The following is a 16,793-nucleotide window of genomic DNA, read 5'->3' on the forward strand; positions in this document are numbered from 1 at the left end:
CCCACACCCAATACCAGAAATAGACCCTTTACTTTGCTGTACCTAATTAGTAACAGCCAAATCACCACATCCTTGTTCAAAACGACCCTTTCAGAACTAATTCTGTTCACAGTAGCCATGGAGGAGGTGAGGTTTTGGAGAATAAACAAGGGACCCCAGTCCTTGCTCCGCCCCACCCCACATCCCCCAGTTAGACATAATTGGAGCTACTATACAAACTTCTGTTGTAAGCAAGCACCAAGCCTAAGGCTATATGCCTGGTATAGATATATGGAGGAGATCATGAGGAAGGACAGCATTACAAAGCCACTGTTTGACAAAGATTACCATAATATGGTGGGAATTTCCTTGAGATGTCCACACAAATGGACCACCTTGAAGCCATGAGCAATACATTTCCAGCAAGTTAAATAATGGCAGTTACACAAGACACATGATCTTAGGTTAAACTTTTTTATTTTTATTGTGTTATCAAAAGGGCAAGAAATTAGACACTCACCATGCTGCAGTCCAGACTCCACCTCCCCGTAACGTTAAAAGAGATCGTTATATACATACATAACCATCTTACCAACAGTAACAGGCAACATGGATTCATTAGCGACAATCTAGTGCCACATATTCCAAATGACCTGGTTGTACCTATCCAATTCAACCTGGTTGAATGATCGCATGGACATGTGAAACCAGGTCATTTGGAATATGTGGCACTGGATTGCAGCTAATGAATCCGGAACGGCCCATCATTATTTGCTCGGTCCTAATTCTGAATCTGAGGCACCTAATATCAGTTTTCCACCCAGCAGGCCTGCCGACAAGGGGGAACAATCCGGTCAGTTGTCTTGGGCCCAGGGAGGGGCAGAACTGGGTTCCCATACATTGTCTGCATTGAGAGATGGGGGTCCTCTCAGGTGATTTTGTTCCAGGACCGGTAAAAGCTGCCTGCCACCCAGTATCGTCAGCTTTGGTAGATGGTGAGCTGGGTTCGATAACCCTTTGAAAAACTTTTACATCTGAGAAATGGTAACTTCATTTCCAAAGCACTAAGGGTTCTTCCGCAAATTATGGCATTTCAATATTTCAGAAAACATTGTAACAGCATATGAACAAGCTCATGCTTCTTTGTAACATTTCATGAAATGTTTGTTATTGTAAAATTTACTGCAGTATTTGTACATGTGTAAACTTAAATTCTCTGTAACTGATTGTCCCTTTCACAAACGACTTCCACTGATCCCTTTTTTTCCATCACAGCACTGTTAGAAAACTAAAAGAAAAACAAAAAATATGGCTCCACAAAGAGTTGTTAAAACCAGCTATACAGACAGTAACGGTACAGAAATGAAATTATGCATGGACCTCTAAGGCAAAACATGTGCCTCAAAATGTAAGTCAGTCATTCATTCAAGTTCTCGGAGGTCCTCTCTGGAGTACCCATGTAAATGGAGGCCATGTAAACCAGAGCTACAGAGACATTCGAAAAATGCATTGAGCATCTACACAGCATCTCAGAAACAGCTTGTCTCCTCAGTCGGAGGCTACTCATAGGATGGGCGTTGCCATTGAATTGTTTCTTCAGTCAAGTACAGGCTTCACAAAGCCATTGTTGCTGTACTATCCCAACAGCAACCTTTTTTTTTAACTTCTTTTGACTAGTAAAACCTTCCAGCGAGTAAGTAGTCCTACGAATCCAGTGGTTAGGTCTGGGTTTTACTTGAGGTTCTACGTGTGCAAAGCTGGGGCTAATTCAAATAACATCGTTAAGTGATAAACCTGGGTAAGTTAACCTACAGGAAGTGGTAAACTTGCTTATAGATAGCCCACAGGTGTCATTCAGTTAAGAAAATGAGGACTCCAGGCTCTTCTATTGGATGATTTATCACTACAAGGTTAACTTAACCTGGTTTACTGAACCGGAGACTTGGAATTACCCCATGGTCTTTGCTAAGTTTAGTCCTCGGCTTTGATCTGCATCTTGAAGGCCGGCTTAGTTGAGGTTCTACAGTATGTGTGTGAAGCTGGTGTTGGCTAGTTGTCAGCCTGCCGTTGGCTAGTCCTCTGCTTTGATCTGCGTCTTGTAGGCCTGCTTGCGGAGGTGGTTCTCGATCTCCTCGCGGAACACCAGCATGCCCAGGTGGGGGTGTGAGGCCTCGTTCATGGCCTTGGACTGGATGCACATGCGGTACTGCTCGGGCGTGAGCTCGTCGGCACACTGCTTCTCGTGCCACAGGTGGAAGAGGGTGGAGACGGGCGTCCGCACCACGATGACGTCGCTCCGCAGGTACTTGCGGTACAGGTGGACGTCTTCCACTCCCCAGCCTTTCACCTCCAGGTCAAAACCGCCTGTGATGTGGAATGACACCAGGTTCAACCTTTAATCCAACTCCAGATGTACAGTATTTGTACTGGATTCATATCCCACTTTATACAATAAGTATTTTGGTGACCCTTACTTATCCAAAAGGGTTTAATTGTAAGCAAATAAACCTCTTCTTGGTGAGTGGATTCAAACATCCTCAAGATCCATCTAGCTGCTTACAACTAAATCATTTTTGAATAACATGACCTGGGTGAAGGACAATCTACACCCCTACTTACCAATGTTGAGAAAGTCCGATCGGTATTGGCACGTCATACCAAAACCGAAATCTCTCCAAAATCCTGTGTCTTTTTTATGAATCTGTAAAAAGGAGGTAATCCACTCACTATTATTATGTATATGAATCAGTAAAAAGCCTTTTATTCCAAACATATCAAAGTTGCCAATTTTCAACAGATATGACATCAGTGCCTTACCAACTGATGTTCGATGGGAGGAGCCAGCTCGAGATTCCCATAGACGATGGCAGGATTGTAGAGACTAAACACCACGGGATAGAAGACTCTCTTATCTGAGGAGAAATCAGAACAATAGAATAAGACAATAAGCATACACCACCTGCACACAAAACATGAGCTGGAATGTAGAGTTGACTACCACACCCTGGTAGCAACAAGAAACAAGAAAAGGTTTTTGAACAGGTATAAATTCTCTCTCATTCCAATGTCAGTGAACTTATTGTACTCACAGGTAGTTAACAAACTACCATCCTTGTAATGCTATGTATGTATGTATGTGGCCACAATAGGTATGCACTTTCAGTACAAGACAATCTTAATCAGAACTTGGACTTCCAGAAGTCACCTTACCAGGACACTCTGGACCCATTGAAGTACTACAATACAATTTCCTTTTTTTCCAGCCACTAACTTAATATTTTTATGCAAATTGATGCAATGTGTTTGAACTGTCTAATGTCCATCTATGCAGGTGTGTGCAATAATCAGTAAATGCCTACTTGGAGCGGCGTTGAGGCGGCATGAGTTGAGGAACTCCAGATTGAAGTAGATGTCCACGTCGCAGAAGAACATGAGAACGTCGGCTGTCCTCTTCCACGTGTGAGCGCCGATGTCCAGGCCGCGACCTCGGGAGAATTCCTCATCCACAGGGACCAGGGTGTAGTCTGTAAAGTTCTCCTCACTGAAAGAGCACAGGTAAACTTTAAGCAACAGAGACAATGTACTGTGCTCCATTCCAACATGCCTTTGGTCCTTTGCGCAGTCAGTGTGTTGAAAGTTTTTAGTAGGTATTGATCATCTTTTCAAGTTTTCATTTTGATACAAACCTGGACATTTTTTGAAGCGAGAACTTCACATCCTGCAGTCCTTTCTGGCCAAAGTAGACCACAGTCAGATAGACTCTTTTGTCTTGCTGTATACACACTTCTCTGAAAGATTAGAAAAAAACAAATATTAAAACAAAGCAAATGTCGAAGACACATCTGTGAGCATTAATTAAGAACTGATGATACTTCAAAACAGCAGAGAATCCCCTCCCTTTATAAATGTGTGGCCTACAGGCATGACTGTGTTTCAAAGTGCAATGGTGTCTGATTTTTCTCCCTGACACACGCAATGTGGCAGTGACACACCCATCAAAAAAGTCTCTGAAACAGAACTGTGCTGTGCCCAAAATGCTAAACCCTGGTGGCAGAGCTGCACCTCCCGGTCCAGTCACAAAGCAGTTCTTAATAACACAACACAGCTACGTACAGCTACTCGGGATGACGCAAGTGAGTGGAGAAGAACAGACTCCCACCCATTCTCATTCATGACTGAAGGAAACTATTCAGACTAAGGAACAACAACAACAACAACTGCAGCCACAGCGGGGCAGAGACCTCCAAAAAAATTGTTGTGGTTTTGGCAAGGCAATGCACACGACCCACAACTCAACTTTGAAATGAAAACAAGAACAGGAATGTCAGAGAAAGCCATCAAATAACCGAATCTATTATCCAGCAGCAATGCCTCAAAAACGGGTAAACACGAGGAGTCTCATCTCACCTGAAGTTGTGGAGGAACTGTGTGAAAGTTTCCGTCCTGCCTGAGAGAGGTACTATGAGGTTGATGGTGGTGTGGGTGGTTTCCACGGATACGCTGCGGACCTTCATCAGCGGCCCAAACGGACGGAAGAGAGTCACGTGACGGAATTCCTTGGAATCTTCTTTAGCGAAATAAAGTTCATACAGCGTGCCCTTGTCTCGCTCTGTCCTGTACATCCCTGTGCAGGAAAACAAAACATTGACATGCCAATCGTATGGATATAGTTTCTACTTTAAGAACAATCTTGAATTCAGATCTTCAACATGAACAGGGCGTCAGCTCAAAAAGAGCATTGCTAATAATTCATGTGGGAATGAATGAAAGCTGCTCTAAGCAGGGTGCGGGCATCACAAATATTGGTCGTCCACTTAAATCCAAGCCCATAAGAAAACATTAACCAAAGCACGCTCAGGTCATTGACATTTTTAGGAGCAGGCGACAGAGTGGTGCAACCACAGCTAATGCCACAATCATCTATATAAATTACATGTTATGTTTTTTATTTGTTTGCTTTTACTGGATTAACTAAAAACAAAAGATTAACATTACTTACCCATTATTAACCATTTTATTCTATGGAAACAACAGTGGCATTAGCTGTGGATGCACCACTCGGCATTTGCTACTATGCAAAAAAAAGTCAATGACCTGTTTCAATGATTAACAAACACATGACAGGAAACTCCAACCAATAAGTAAATAGACTGAAGAAAAACAAATCCTAAAAGGAGTGTGTAAACTTTTTTTCTTCCGAAAAGCCAACCGTTGCAAGTTATACCTTCAATGAAGTTGGCCTCGGTGTAGGCCTGCCTCTGCATGGGCACGTCGTCCTCCTGTGCGTCCTCTTCGTCGGGGTTGTTGATGACGTCCAGGCCGGCCTCGATCACCTCCACCAGCTCGTCGCGCCGGTCCTTCCTCACCGGCTTCTCCTCGGGGTGCCGCGTCAGGCCCATCTCCAGCTGGAAGACCTTGGTGGAGGTGAAGCTCTCGAAGGGCACCAGGGCGTACTCGCTGGGCAGCCGGGCGCCCGTGCTCACCTCCGCCTTGTCGATCTGGCCGTGGAGGTACTCCAGCAGGTCTCCAGGCTCCTGGTCCTTGTCGGAGGCCAGGCCCAGGCCTCCGCCTACTCCCCCACCTCCTCCCCCACCGCCTGGGCTCTCCTTGCGCTCCTGTATGGCCTTCCAGATTCAAAAATTGCCATGTTAACAGAGTTGATAACCATTTGTTTTGACACACTCCCAAAATCACAAACATAATTTAGGCAAACTAAATAGTACCAGCTAGACAACCATACATAGAAGAGAGACAACCATATATAGAGGATAGACGTCATACAGGGGCGTAACAGCTCTATTGGACTCCCTTTCTATGATGTGTAAAAAAAGAGACTAAAACACCAAAAAATGATCAACACACCTGCGACCATACTTAACGGGTAGACACTAGACAACCATATGTAAAGAGTAGACACTAGACAACCATACGTAAAGAGTAGACACTAGACAACCATACGTAAAGAGTAGAGACACTAGACAACCATACGTAAAGAGTAGACACTAGACAACCATACGTAAAGAGTAGACACTAGACAACCATACGTAAAGGGTAAACAATGCACCTTGAGCTTGTCGTTCATCTCCTGGAGCTCCTGCTTGAGCTGAGCGATCTGCCTCTTCAGGCTGTTGGCTCGGCTGACGTGCCTCTCCTCCTGCTCCTGTAGGAGGGCCTGGTAGTACTCCTTGCCGTAGGGCTCAACCCCCAGGCCCGGCATGACCAGGCTGGCATCGGGCGGGGGCGTGCACTCAAGCAGGTAGGCAAACAGCAAGAGCACCAGGAGCAGGAAGATGCCCAGCAGGAGCCAGCGTGCCCTGCCCTGCAACGGCAGTCCCCGTCTGGGCATGATGGTGGCGGGAGAGGGAGAGCAGGGCAGGCCTCACCGGTAGCAGTATATCAACATCATCGTGTTTCTGGTGGGGTTAAAAAGTCCACTTTTGCTTCCTCCGGCCTGGACAGACTGGCGCTGCAGCTGTCAGCTACCACTTCCTTGTCAGACGTGTGGGCTTCCCCTCGCAACCCTGTAGGAAAATATTCAGTTGGGAGGAAGACACAGAAATTCATTCACTGCTTTTCTCTAAGTGGTCAAAAAAAGACAGCTGGGTCCTAAAAATTGCCTACGGCAGTCTATTGCAGATGAGAACATAATCGACTTTATGTTCTGTCAAAACATGACTGTCGGCTTGGATCTCTGATGGATTCAGAAAACGTAATCAAACCCTAAACCTTATTAAACAGATACTCAACCCTTAATCCTCAATGGATTATATATATTTTTAAGTGATCTAAACTAGTAGTTCAAGGTATAGAGTCAAGAGTCTAAAACATACAGCCAAAAAATAAACAAAGGTCATATTTCATGTCTAGCTATTAGACAAACTCAACAGGGAAAGACTGTTCTCAACTACATGAATCCATTTTTCTGACTGCAGCCTGTTTGATGTCGGTCTACCTGTCAACTTAGCTGGGGAAGGGGAAATGATGAGCAAGCATTTTTCTGAAACACATGACAAATTCCTACTTAATCGCCAAGGAAAAACACACACACTGGTCTGGAATGTGTAGTTCTAGTAGGTAATGGAGAAAACACTCCAGGGTCTCTCTGTAGGCCTATTCCTTGTTCGGTTTTTGCAAACTCAATATTAAAAAAACACACAAAAAAACAGAAACGTTATGTGCATGCATCTACCGTGCATTTCACCTTCCGTGAATGTTTAATTATGCTACCCTGTCTAACACATTTCACATCTTTTTGAAAGGTACCCCATGCTAGAACCTTTAGAAAGGGCTTTAGACTTCTAGTGTAGAACTAACTGTAAAACAGTGAGCCAGCCCGTTTCGTACAAAACACAACGTACTAGACATGTTAAACCACTCAACTGTGTTTTCTACTTTTATCTGATGTTGTCATTTTGTGAAGCCAAAGTCCCGAAAAACATACCCTGAACTGCATAAATCATAATTCAGCACTTATTTCCCACAACACACCACTTATTCGATGAGACCGGGTGATGATCGCTACACTTACCATGCTTTCATTTTGTCTAGATTTGATTATTTAGATCACAAATAAGTTTTGGCGAAGCAAGCGGCTGACCTGCTAGGACGGATAGAGCTAGCTAACAATTTCACTGGTCAAGCACCTGAATAGTGATTACCGTATTCGCGGTGTCTGACACGGTCTGTGTGAAGCGATAGCCAACTTTTACTTTCGTACATTATAAAACTGATGTCTAATCGACAGTGTTCGATGTAGTGATGAACTACCTTGGTACAAAGGGTCCTTTCCTGGCTATGCCCATCTCGGTGTTCCCTGTGTATGAGTGGACGAATCGGTGAGAAATCCTCTAGCTGAGTGTATCGTCTACGGGGAGAGAGAAAACCCGTCTGAACGTCTGAACGCCACGGGGCAGATGCGAATGGGACGTAAGCACGAGAAGAAGAACATTTTGTTTCTCGTGAAAAGCCCCTTACAGAACTGGATTTATTTATAATAGCATATAAGTTAAACTATGGTTAAAATATACACTAACTTTAAACATAATCTGTGTACGTGTTTGAGTTATAGGTTTTTGAAAGTTAGGTTTTAGACAGATATTAATCCGTTTTCGCTACTGCTTTTGTTTTGAAAAAAATCGGAAATTCCGGAAATACCCGGAAGTCAAACAGATCACATACATGCTTGTTTGCGCGTTTGTTTGTAGCATTACAAGCTAGCTATTGGCAAAGTTTGTGAAAGATTGTATTCTATAGTTTGGCGCATTTAGAACAAATTGAGCAATAAAACCGGTTGAGTTGTAAGAAAGTGAACATTTTCTCACAGAAGTGGGTCGGTGATGTTACTGTTGTCAGCAGCTCTCTAGCTTGGAAGAGAAACGTGGGTGAAACGTTTACCGGTTTTCAAACATCTCCTGACCTAAATTGATTTATGAAAATGACTTAAATACAGCGTTGTTTGGTGTTGATGCCATAACCCATATCCATTATCGCCTAAACCATCGGAGATTATGTGTAAGTATTAGTTAAATCAATCAATTGGAGGAGTACCATGACCATGGATCTTTTGGGGGGCAGAAAAGTTCCAGATGATGCCGTGCATTATTCTTTATTTCTCATCGAGACCAAGGACGCAGAAGACAACGAACGGATATTGCTTCATTTACGGGAGCAAATTTTGAGCCGGTTCGCTAATCTCTTAGCGAAATACATTTGGCAAAACCAGCCTTTCAGTCTGAAATATCAACCAGAGACCGGTAGGTGTTCCCATTTCACCGTTTGTTTAAGAAATGTTAGGAGTGGGTTTCCCTCAGCTGCATCTGGCCTATGCCTATAAAATGTTCACCGTTGTGCTGCTATCCATGTTGATCCGGTGTCGTCTTCGTATGTTTGTATGTTTGTATGATTTCTCTTGCCTAGGGTCTGTACCTGCACATGTCGGTGGTTCCACTGATTTCGGAGACAACGTGGAAGATGAGTGGTTCATCGTGTACCTGCTTCAGCACATAACGAGGACCTTCCCAGAGCTTGCAGCCAAAGTAGAGGATAATGATGGGGAGTTCATTCTGATTGAAGCAGCAGACTATTTGCCCAAATGGCTGAAGCCAGAGAACAGTGATAATAGGGTGAGGCCTTCACATTGGATAAGGTCGTGGGGAAATTTGTAGTGCCCCCATCTATCAAACCAGAACATTTCTCAACGTCAACTGAGCCTACTTGATGAATTTCAACTTATTTCTACTTATTATACACATATTACAAAATGACTAATTGCATTGCTTGTTTCTTCATTTATCATTTTCCAGTCAACTGCTGAAAATTGGCAGGGAAACACTCATGACTTCATATCTTTTCAGGTGTTTTTTTCAAAAGGCCAGCTGCACATCATACCCTGTCCTTCCAGGCCTGGTGAAGTGGGTTTGTCCCAGGACCAAGTGCCAACTCTGAGGCAGGCTCTTGCTCTCCTGTCCTCCAACAAAGAAGCCTGCTTGGCAAGCCTCAAGATCCGCTCTGTACTTGGGAAGAGAATAGACTGGTGAGACCACCTGTTTAACCCTTTCACATCCTTTGTTATAACCATATATTGCCATAGCCTGGCGAGCCAGACTGTAACCTAAAAAATTATAATCTGGACTCGTACCACTGTCAAAATTGTAGGCTTTGAAAAATCGTAGAATTCTGAAAAACAAAGTTTGTCCAAGCTTGAATGTTTGATATAGAGCTACTCTACATGTGTCATCAAGTGCCCACGTGGTTAATTTGAGGCCTGAAGTATGGGGTACCGGAGGCTCATTTTGTCTCAAAGCTGTTTTTGAGTCTCTCCTGTTCTTTTGGAATACACTGTACAGTTCCAAAATATGGTTCCAAGACCTGGAACCTCAAAATGTCAAGACTCATCATCCTGCTTTTAACAAATTCAATTTTCAAGATCCACAAATAAGCAAGGTCCTTGATTATCCTTCAAACTAAAAATAGAGGTGTCAAAATCTGCTTGTAAATTTCGTATGCAATTTTTAGGCTTGGAACATTGGAGGGCCTCATCTCCACCACAACCGTTAGACGTAGGATGCTAATACTTGGTATTCTTTCAGTTGACATCAAAAGGATCCTGTATGTGTCAATTCTTTTAATTGACATCAAAAGATATCTGTATGTGAGATCAGGCAAGTCGGACAGTGTCACCCGGGGAGGGCGTGTGACTTGACATGGAATGACCCAATTGTAAATGTTGAAATTCAGTGTCATCCTTTGTTTCATACCATATACACTAAGTCAGGTCTTTGGTAGCCTGATTATCATCGCCTTTCAAATATTTGAGACTTGGTCTGACCAAGAGCATAACAATTAACATTTTCCAAATGGCATGGTTGACCCGCCTCCCTTGGTTTGCTACTGTTTGTTTGCTTACCAACAAAGCGGGAGGGATTCCCAATTTTTGTGGAACTCAGAAACAATATTTGTATTTCTCCTAGCCTGATTAGAAGCAACGTTGAAGGTGTTGCATCACTAGGAGGGTGCGGCCTGCCTAGGTCTTTGGTGTCCTAAAAATTAGGACTCTACTTCTTAGTTACAGCAAACCTGATAAGAGATAGCAATTACGGCTATGCAAGCAAAAATTGGGCAAACCCAAACAAGATTGCTCATTAAGTTACTAGTGCAAATAATGTCAGTGGGTGTGAATGATTATGGTCTATTTTGGAAATGATCCATCGGCTACATTTAAGGTTTATGTCTGTCAGTGATGTTGGACTGAGGGTTGTTATGTTTTATTGTAGAGATAAGTAGGCATAAGTAAGCATAAAGCATCCCTTACAACAACACTATAAACTGATGAGAGCATGGTGGGTGTGGTGTCATGTGTCTACCTCTTGACTTCTAGCTACCCAGACAAGATCCAGTCAAACCTCCATCGTGCCCATTGTTTCCTGCCTGCTGGAATAGTGACGGTGCTGGCTGAGAGACCTGGCCTGCTGGCCCCTGCCGTGTCAGCGTTCTACCTGCGAGACCCAGTAGACCTCCAAGCCTGCCGCACCTTCACAACATTCCCACCCGAGACGAGGGTTCTTTCCTCGGTAAAGACAAGTATTATTCATTTGCTTATCGCCCTTGTTACACATTAATATCCAGCCCAGCCCAGGAAGCCTTGTTAATTTCGCTCATATAAGACATTAATTGTACTAATAAATACCTTTTTAGTGCTGTGAATTTCAGTTGTAGTCTTGCTCTCAAGCTTAAGAATGAAATTGATGTGTACTAATACAATATTACAATACAATACAACACATCCAGATAACTAACTAACTAACTTAACTCTTCAAAGTTTGCTCCTAAGAAAACGCACATCACCAGAGAGTCGTATCTTTATATATAAAAAATGCATGACATCCATAAAGTTTTGGCCAGGGGTCAGGTAGTCATCTATGATTGCTCTTGTTAAAGCTGTTCTACCTCTGATCCCCTGATCATCTTTTTTTATTCCAGGTTACTTTCACGCGATGTCTGTATGCTCAGCTGCAGCAGCAGTCCTTCATGCCAGACCGCAGGAGTGGCTACAGTCTCCCTCCTTGCACCCACCCCCAATACCAAGCCCACGAGCTGGGCATGAAACTGGTGAGGACTCCAAGCCCCCAGAGATGGCTAGTAGTAGTAGTAGGAGGAGGAGGAGGAGTTGTAGGAGTAGTCAGGGCTCTAAATTAACACCAGCCAACCGCCTAAATGCTCGTGAAATTTCAGCTTGGCTGGCAGAAAAGACTTACTAGCCACTTTGCATGTACTAGATTACCATCAAAAAAGTAATTTTAGAGCCCTGGTAGTAGTTATTGTTTTACTTTCTTTAGTTTGCACTTTGCAGTATTGATAATGGGACCTATTAATGCACTTAACTGCATATGCTTCACATAACATTATACACCTTTACATCATTGTTGATATGGCTAAGACCAACCGGCCAAATGCACATTATACACCTTTACATCATTGTTGATATGGCTAACTGGCCGAATAGACCAGGCGCGACAAGATTCACGCGACAGAGAATCGCCTCTGTGCAGCAAGAGCTATTTAAGCAACCAGAGTATGTCCGTAAAAAGCAGAATGCAAGCATTCCAACATTCCCATTGACTGTGGCGGCTGTTGCCGAACCGCATCATAGCTAATTTGCATAACATGGACAGGAGTTCAACTACAAACTGTCGCTCTAGTTGTGCAAATCGCCTAAATTACTTCCATCACTGGACTCTCATGTCGCGATTGGTCTATTCGTGCCTTTAGAAAGCTGGCAGCATTGTTTTGGCAGACATGACTATGGCTATGAATGTCATTCTGTGTTTTTCCACTCAGTGTTTTGGTGGTGTGCAATGTTGATGTGTATTTGATGCTTCAGGCTCCGCGTTTTGTTGGTATGTAACGTTGAGATGTGTTTGATGTTTCAGGCCCATGGGTTTGAGATCTTGTGCTCCAAGTGTCGAGTGCCCTCATCAGAGCCGGATGCTCCAGTCAGCTGTAACCCCCAGTGGAAAAGCTTCCTGGACAGCCTGAAAAGGAATGACTACTTTAAAGTGAGTATCCAGAATTACAACAAAACAAATGAAAAACAAAGGCTTGAAATGCCACTTTGTTGTGACATGATGTAGCACTGGTTCTTTTTACTGGTATGCCTCCCAGCTGTATTTTCTTAACACCTGTATCTATCTTTGACCTTGTGCCTTTCGTATCATAGGGGGAATTGGAGGGCTCGAAACATTACAAAGATTTGATGACGGCAGCAGAAAATGTCTTCAAACAATCATTCATAAACACTTCAAGGTAAGTTTTGATCAATTTAACCCTTGGTGTGTGCGTGCGTGCTCTTGGATCTGTGTGTGTGCTTGTGCATGAGTGTATGCGTGCATGCATGCACATGTGTGCACCCATACATGCGTGTGCATCCATATACATGAATGTGTATTCAGTGCTGTGCTGTGTTTGCTTCTCAGCAGCTCTTGTGTGAAATCACCTGGTGAGGAAGTCCTGCAGATCCTTCAGAGTTCCCCATACGACCTGGAAGAGCTCAGCAAGCAAGAGAAGCACCTCCAACCACCAGATAGTCAGTGCACTCAGTCATAATGTTTTTTTTTCTTTCTTTCTTTCTAAACATCATACATTCCGTCCCATTCGTTCATCTGCTTTTCATAGGGATAAAAGAACGGGAGGGAAGTTTGTAGTGAATTTCAGACAAAGTTGATGATGACATGACCAGCTTCAAGGCAGTCCTCTTAGCTCATTATTGCCAGATTTTGCCTGGCATTCTTAAGGCACACCATTCCTGCTCCTTGTTAATGTATAGACGTGAAGGATTTTGTTGCCTAAAGACCTATAATACACCAGCCACTCTACTATTGTAGCTATGTATGTAGTATTGTAGTAAAGAAGCATGTATGTGTACCAGCTTAGTTGACAAATGTATCAATACCACTAGGATGTTTAATTAAATGGCCGCGTTGGGTACCGATAATCACACTGTGTGACCTTGTCATCAGGAAACTGCAAACCATATTGATTTGAGAATCAACTCCGAACTACTGGGCTTCAGGCAGGGATGTCAAACTCAAATTTAATGAGGGCCATATTCTAAATCTGGAACGAAGTCAGGCGCCGAACTCCAATATTTATTTTCCAAAATGGGCTTAAATTTTGCATGCATGCAGTTAAATTTCACACACACCCTTTCCCATCTTCCGTACTGTATATGGCAGTTCAAATGTGTCCGCACATATTGTTTTGCATATTAGTTTGAGCCGTTTCATTGGACTAGGCTCACTCATTCCTGTGACCCACCAAAGTTCATGCTCATACACTATACCATGATGGTGTGTGGGCCAACTGTAATACACATTTGAAATGATCTCACATGCCGGATAAAATTGATTTGGCCAGATTTGGCCCCCGAGCATGAGTTTTGACAGCTTAAGTGTTGCCTGGCTGAATAGGTGTTCCACTATCTAACAGGTGACTGTTGGCTCAACCTGACCCCGGAGGAGCTGGAGCAGATCCTGCAGGCTAGAGCAGAGGCAGGCGGAAGGACAGGAGCGGGGAGCAAGACCCAGTCTGGAGGCACAGGAGAGGGGGAGGCAGAGCAGGACGCCAGCTACAGTCTGGTGGCAGTGACACAGGGGATGAAGAACTTCATCAATGCCATGTCCTCATACGAAGGAGCAGAGCTGCCCTGGTAAGGACAGCACTCCAAGCTCCAGTCGGAAAGAAATACAAATACACTCACAGACTATTTTGTATGTTGCATCATCCCATGAATTGGAAGTACACATAATTTTAATTTCCTTCAGTAGGATAGGAACATGTGGTGTAGCCTGCTTTTTTATTTTGGAACTGACCACATTAAATCTGTTTTGTTTGCTCAGGTCCCAGTCCAATGAACCCTTCAGCTTTGATGAGAAATCTATGACGAATGCATTGGACAGACTCCTTGGTATGGTTAAGTAACTAGGACTGTTGTTTACTTTTTCTTATTGATGGTTCAACCTCATTCTGTAGAATGCGCCATTCACTTCATATGTACTGTATGTTTCAACATGGCATCATGCAAACTCCTTTTCATGGTACCAGTCTGTAATTTGAAAGGAAACATTTCTAAGACCAGGCATGTTTGAAAATATGAGTTGTTGAATGATGAATTTGTTGAATTAAATTAGTTCTGAAATACAGCTCATTTCATGCTGTTATTGTATTTAACAGGGGGAGGAGATGACGAGTTAGATTCTGATGATTTGGAGGAGGAGGAGGAGGAGGAGGATGATGATCCAGATGAGGAGGAGGAAGAGGAAGCTGTTGGCTCCTCTGATTCTCGTGAGCAGTCTGGTGCTGAAGCTCTGGACAGTCTGAAGAACTATATGGACCATATGGACCAAGAGCTGCTAGGCACAAACATTGGCAAGAGCTTCGTACAATCTGACAAAGTAAGTGCTAAATGTCCAGGGGGTGTTCTCAGCCTGATCTCCAAAATTTCCGTGCTCCTGGACACGGATGTTAAGGACACGAAATCCGTGTCCAGGAGCACGGATTTTGCCAAAATTCCGTGCTCCTGGACACGGAATTGTTTTCCGTGATGGACACACGGAAGTGCTTTCTATATTCCCACTGCACTCTGTTAACTCTATCATTAGAAAATACATACCAAATGCTAATCCTAAACAAAATAATGCTATAGCAATTTAAGTTGTGCCCTGACCAAAACATTCCCTAACCTTAACCTGTCATTAAAGACATATTTTTGAAAAATACCTTTTCCAGTTGGTTGATAGGCTATCAAATTCATATAATGAATGAAAGAATACTAGCTGTGCTCAGACCAAAACAATCCCTATCCCTAACCTGTCAGTAAGAAATGTTTTTTTGAGAAAAAATATTTGAAATTAGAAAAATCCTGAGAAAACACAAGACTGTGGAAACATAGAGCTGTGGGAGTATAGAGAGAGCACTTCTGTGTGTCCATCACGGAAAACAATTCCGTGTCCAGGAGCACGGAATTTTGGCAAAATCCGTGCTCCTGGACACAGATTTTGTGTCCTTAACATCCGTGTCCAAGAGCACGAATTTTTTGGAGATCATGTTGGTTCTCTAAAGATCTTTTACACAGTAGGCAAGATTTCTGTTCAAAGTTATATGAATAAATACATGACCCAGGTAATAGCTACCTCAACGAATGCTGTTGCCAAGGCACTTCATAAAAGTACCGGTGCAAACAAAATGTGAACTTAAATACTTTTGAAAACTATTTAAAAGTTAAAGATTTCTTCCCCAATGGGGTATGCTGTTTTCAGGCCATCTTCTAAATTCAATTAAATTTACAATGCAGAATACTGTTGTGTTGTCACCCAACAGACATTTGAAATTTTACATTACAAAATTTCCTTTTTAAGAAATACCACCTCACAACCAAGTTTTTTTTTTTTCTTTCAGAAGAAAGACAAGAACGTAAACCCAAGTGGAAACCACATGGGTAATCCCAGCACTGAACAGAAAGAGGAAGAAGAGATCCAACCTCTAGATGTAGACCTTAATCTGGTCACCAATCTACTAGAATCCCTGGCTTCGCAGGCAGGCCTGGCTGGGCCTGCATCAAATCTGCTGCAGAGCATGGGCATTCATTTGCCACCAAATTCAGATCGCACATGAAATTTCTTTTTTTCTTTTTGATGAGCCCCAAAAATCAATGAGTCTGGAGGTGTTCCGCGTAGGTGGGTTAGTAATTAACTCGGACAAGATAACCCTGTGACTGTTAGTTGAGTCATAAATATTGTGAAGGGTGGCGTCAGCTGGGTTTTATTGTTCCAGCTACCGGGCTCTCCTCTTTGAACGTTCTGCTCTGGGTTGTTATACCCCAGGGTGGTGACTAAACCTTTTCTCCAGAATGCCTCCCTGGGGAATTTATCGAATCAGTCCTTCTGAGGAACAAGCTCTTCAATGGCATAACCAAGCACTTGCTGTACCACATGAACTGACTAATGTGAAAAAAGTGATCAAAACATCAAAATGCACTTTGTCAAGTTTTCCCCCAAATGTTTTATCGCCCTGGCTATGATCATGTTTTTCAAAATGAGCTACTCAACGCTTCTTCAGGTTGTTACTGAACAGTGCCATTTTATTTCTTATAATGGTGTACATTCGCGAATCTTGTACATGATTGAACTGGACTGAGTACTTCTGTCGTATAGTGATATGTGTAGTCTGTAAGAAAATATAATAAATAACATTTTTCACAGTTTTTTTCTAACTCCATCCTTTGTCACCATGTGTGAACCCTTGGTAGCATTCCTGTGATA

The 16,793-nt window shown here is 43.1% G+C and overlaps 2 protein-coding genes across 3 annotated transcripts; one reads left to right on the plus strand and one right to left on the minus strand.

Annotated features, from left to right (window-relative positions):
- Positions 1-283: 283 nt before the first annotated feature.
- On the minus strand, positions 284-7,879 carry csgalnact2 (chondroitin sulfate N-acetylgalactosaminyltransferase 2). Its single transcript, XM_063192305.1, has 9 exons — positions 7,747-7,879; positions 6,044-6,500; positions 5,204-5,603; positions 4,387-4,603; positions 3,666-3,767; positions 3,339-3,520; positions 2,797-2,891; positions 2,599-2,680; positions 284-2,343 (listed from the first exon to the last, which is right to left on the minus strand). Exons 2-9 carry the CDS (start codon positions 6,323-6,325, stop codon positions 2,051-2,053), a joined length of 1,653 nt encoding a protein of 550 aa, XP_063048375.1. The 5' UTR covers positions 6,326-6,500; positions 7,747-7,879; the 3' UTR covers positions 284-2,050.
- Positions 7,880-8,145: 266 nt separating this feature from the next.
- On the plus strand, positions 8,146-16,735 carry ecd (ecdysoneless homolog (Drosophila)). Of its 2 annotated transcripts, none has more exons than XM_063192145.1 (12): positions 8,146-8,732; positions 8,896-9,101; positions 9,333-9,511; positions 10,856-11,048; positions 11,458-11,586; positions 12,408-12,533; positions 12,695-12,780; positions 12,951-13,060; positions 13,963-14,182; positions 14,373-14,440; positions 14,707-14,927; positions 15,931-16,735. In XM_063192145.1, the coding sequence occupies exons 1-12, from the start codon at positions 8,528-8,530 to the stop codon at positions 16,144-16,146; spliced, it is 1,959 nt and encodes a 652-aa protein (XP_063048215.1). In that variant the 5' UTR covers positions 8,146-8,527; the 3' UTR covers positions 16,147-16,735. The 2 variants fall into 2 exon arrangements, with proteins under 2 accessions (XP_063048215.1, XP_063048216.1); XM_063192146.1 differs by having other exon boundaries at positions 12,954-13,060.
- Positions 16,736-16,793: the final 58 nt, after the last annotated feature.

Source organism: Engraulis encrasicolus, chromosome 24 (assembly GCF_034702125.1).
Source record: "Engraulis encrasicolus isolate BLACKSEA-1 chromosome 24, IST_EnEncr_1.0, whole genome shotgun sequence".
Lineage (NCBI taxonomy): Eukaryota > Metazoa > Chordata > Actinopteri > Clupeiformes > Engraulidae > Engraulis > Engraulis encrasicolus.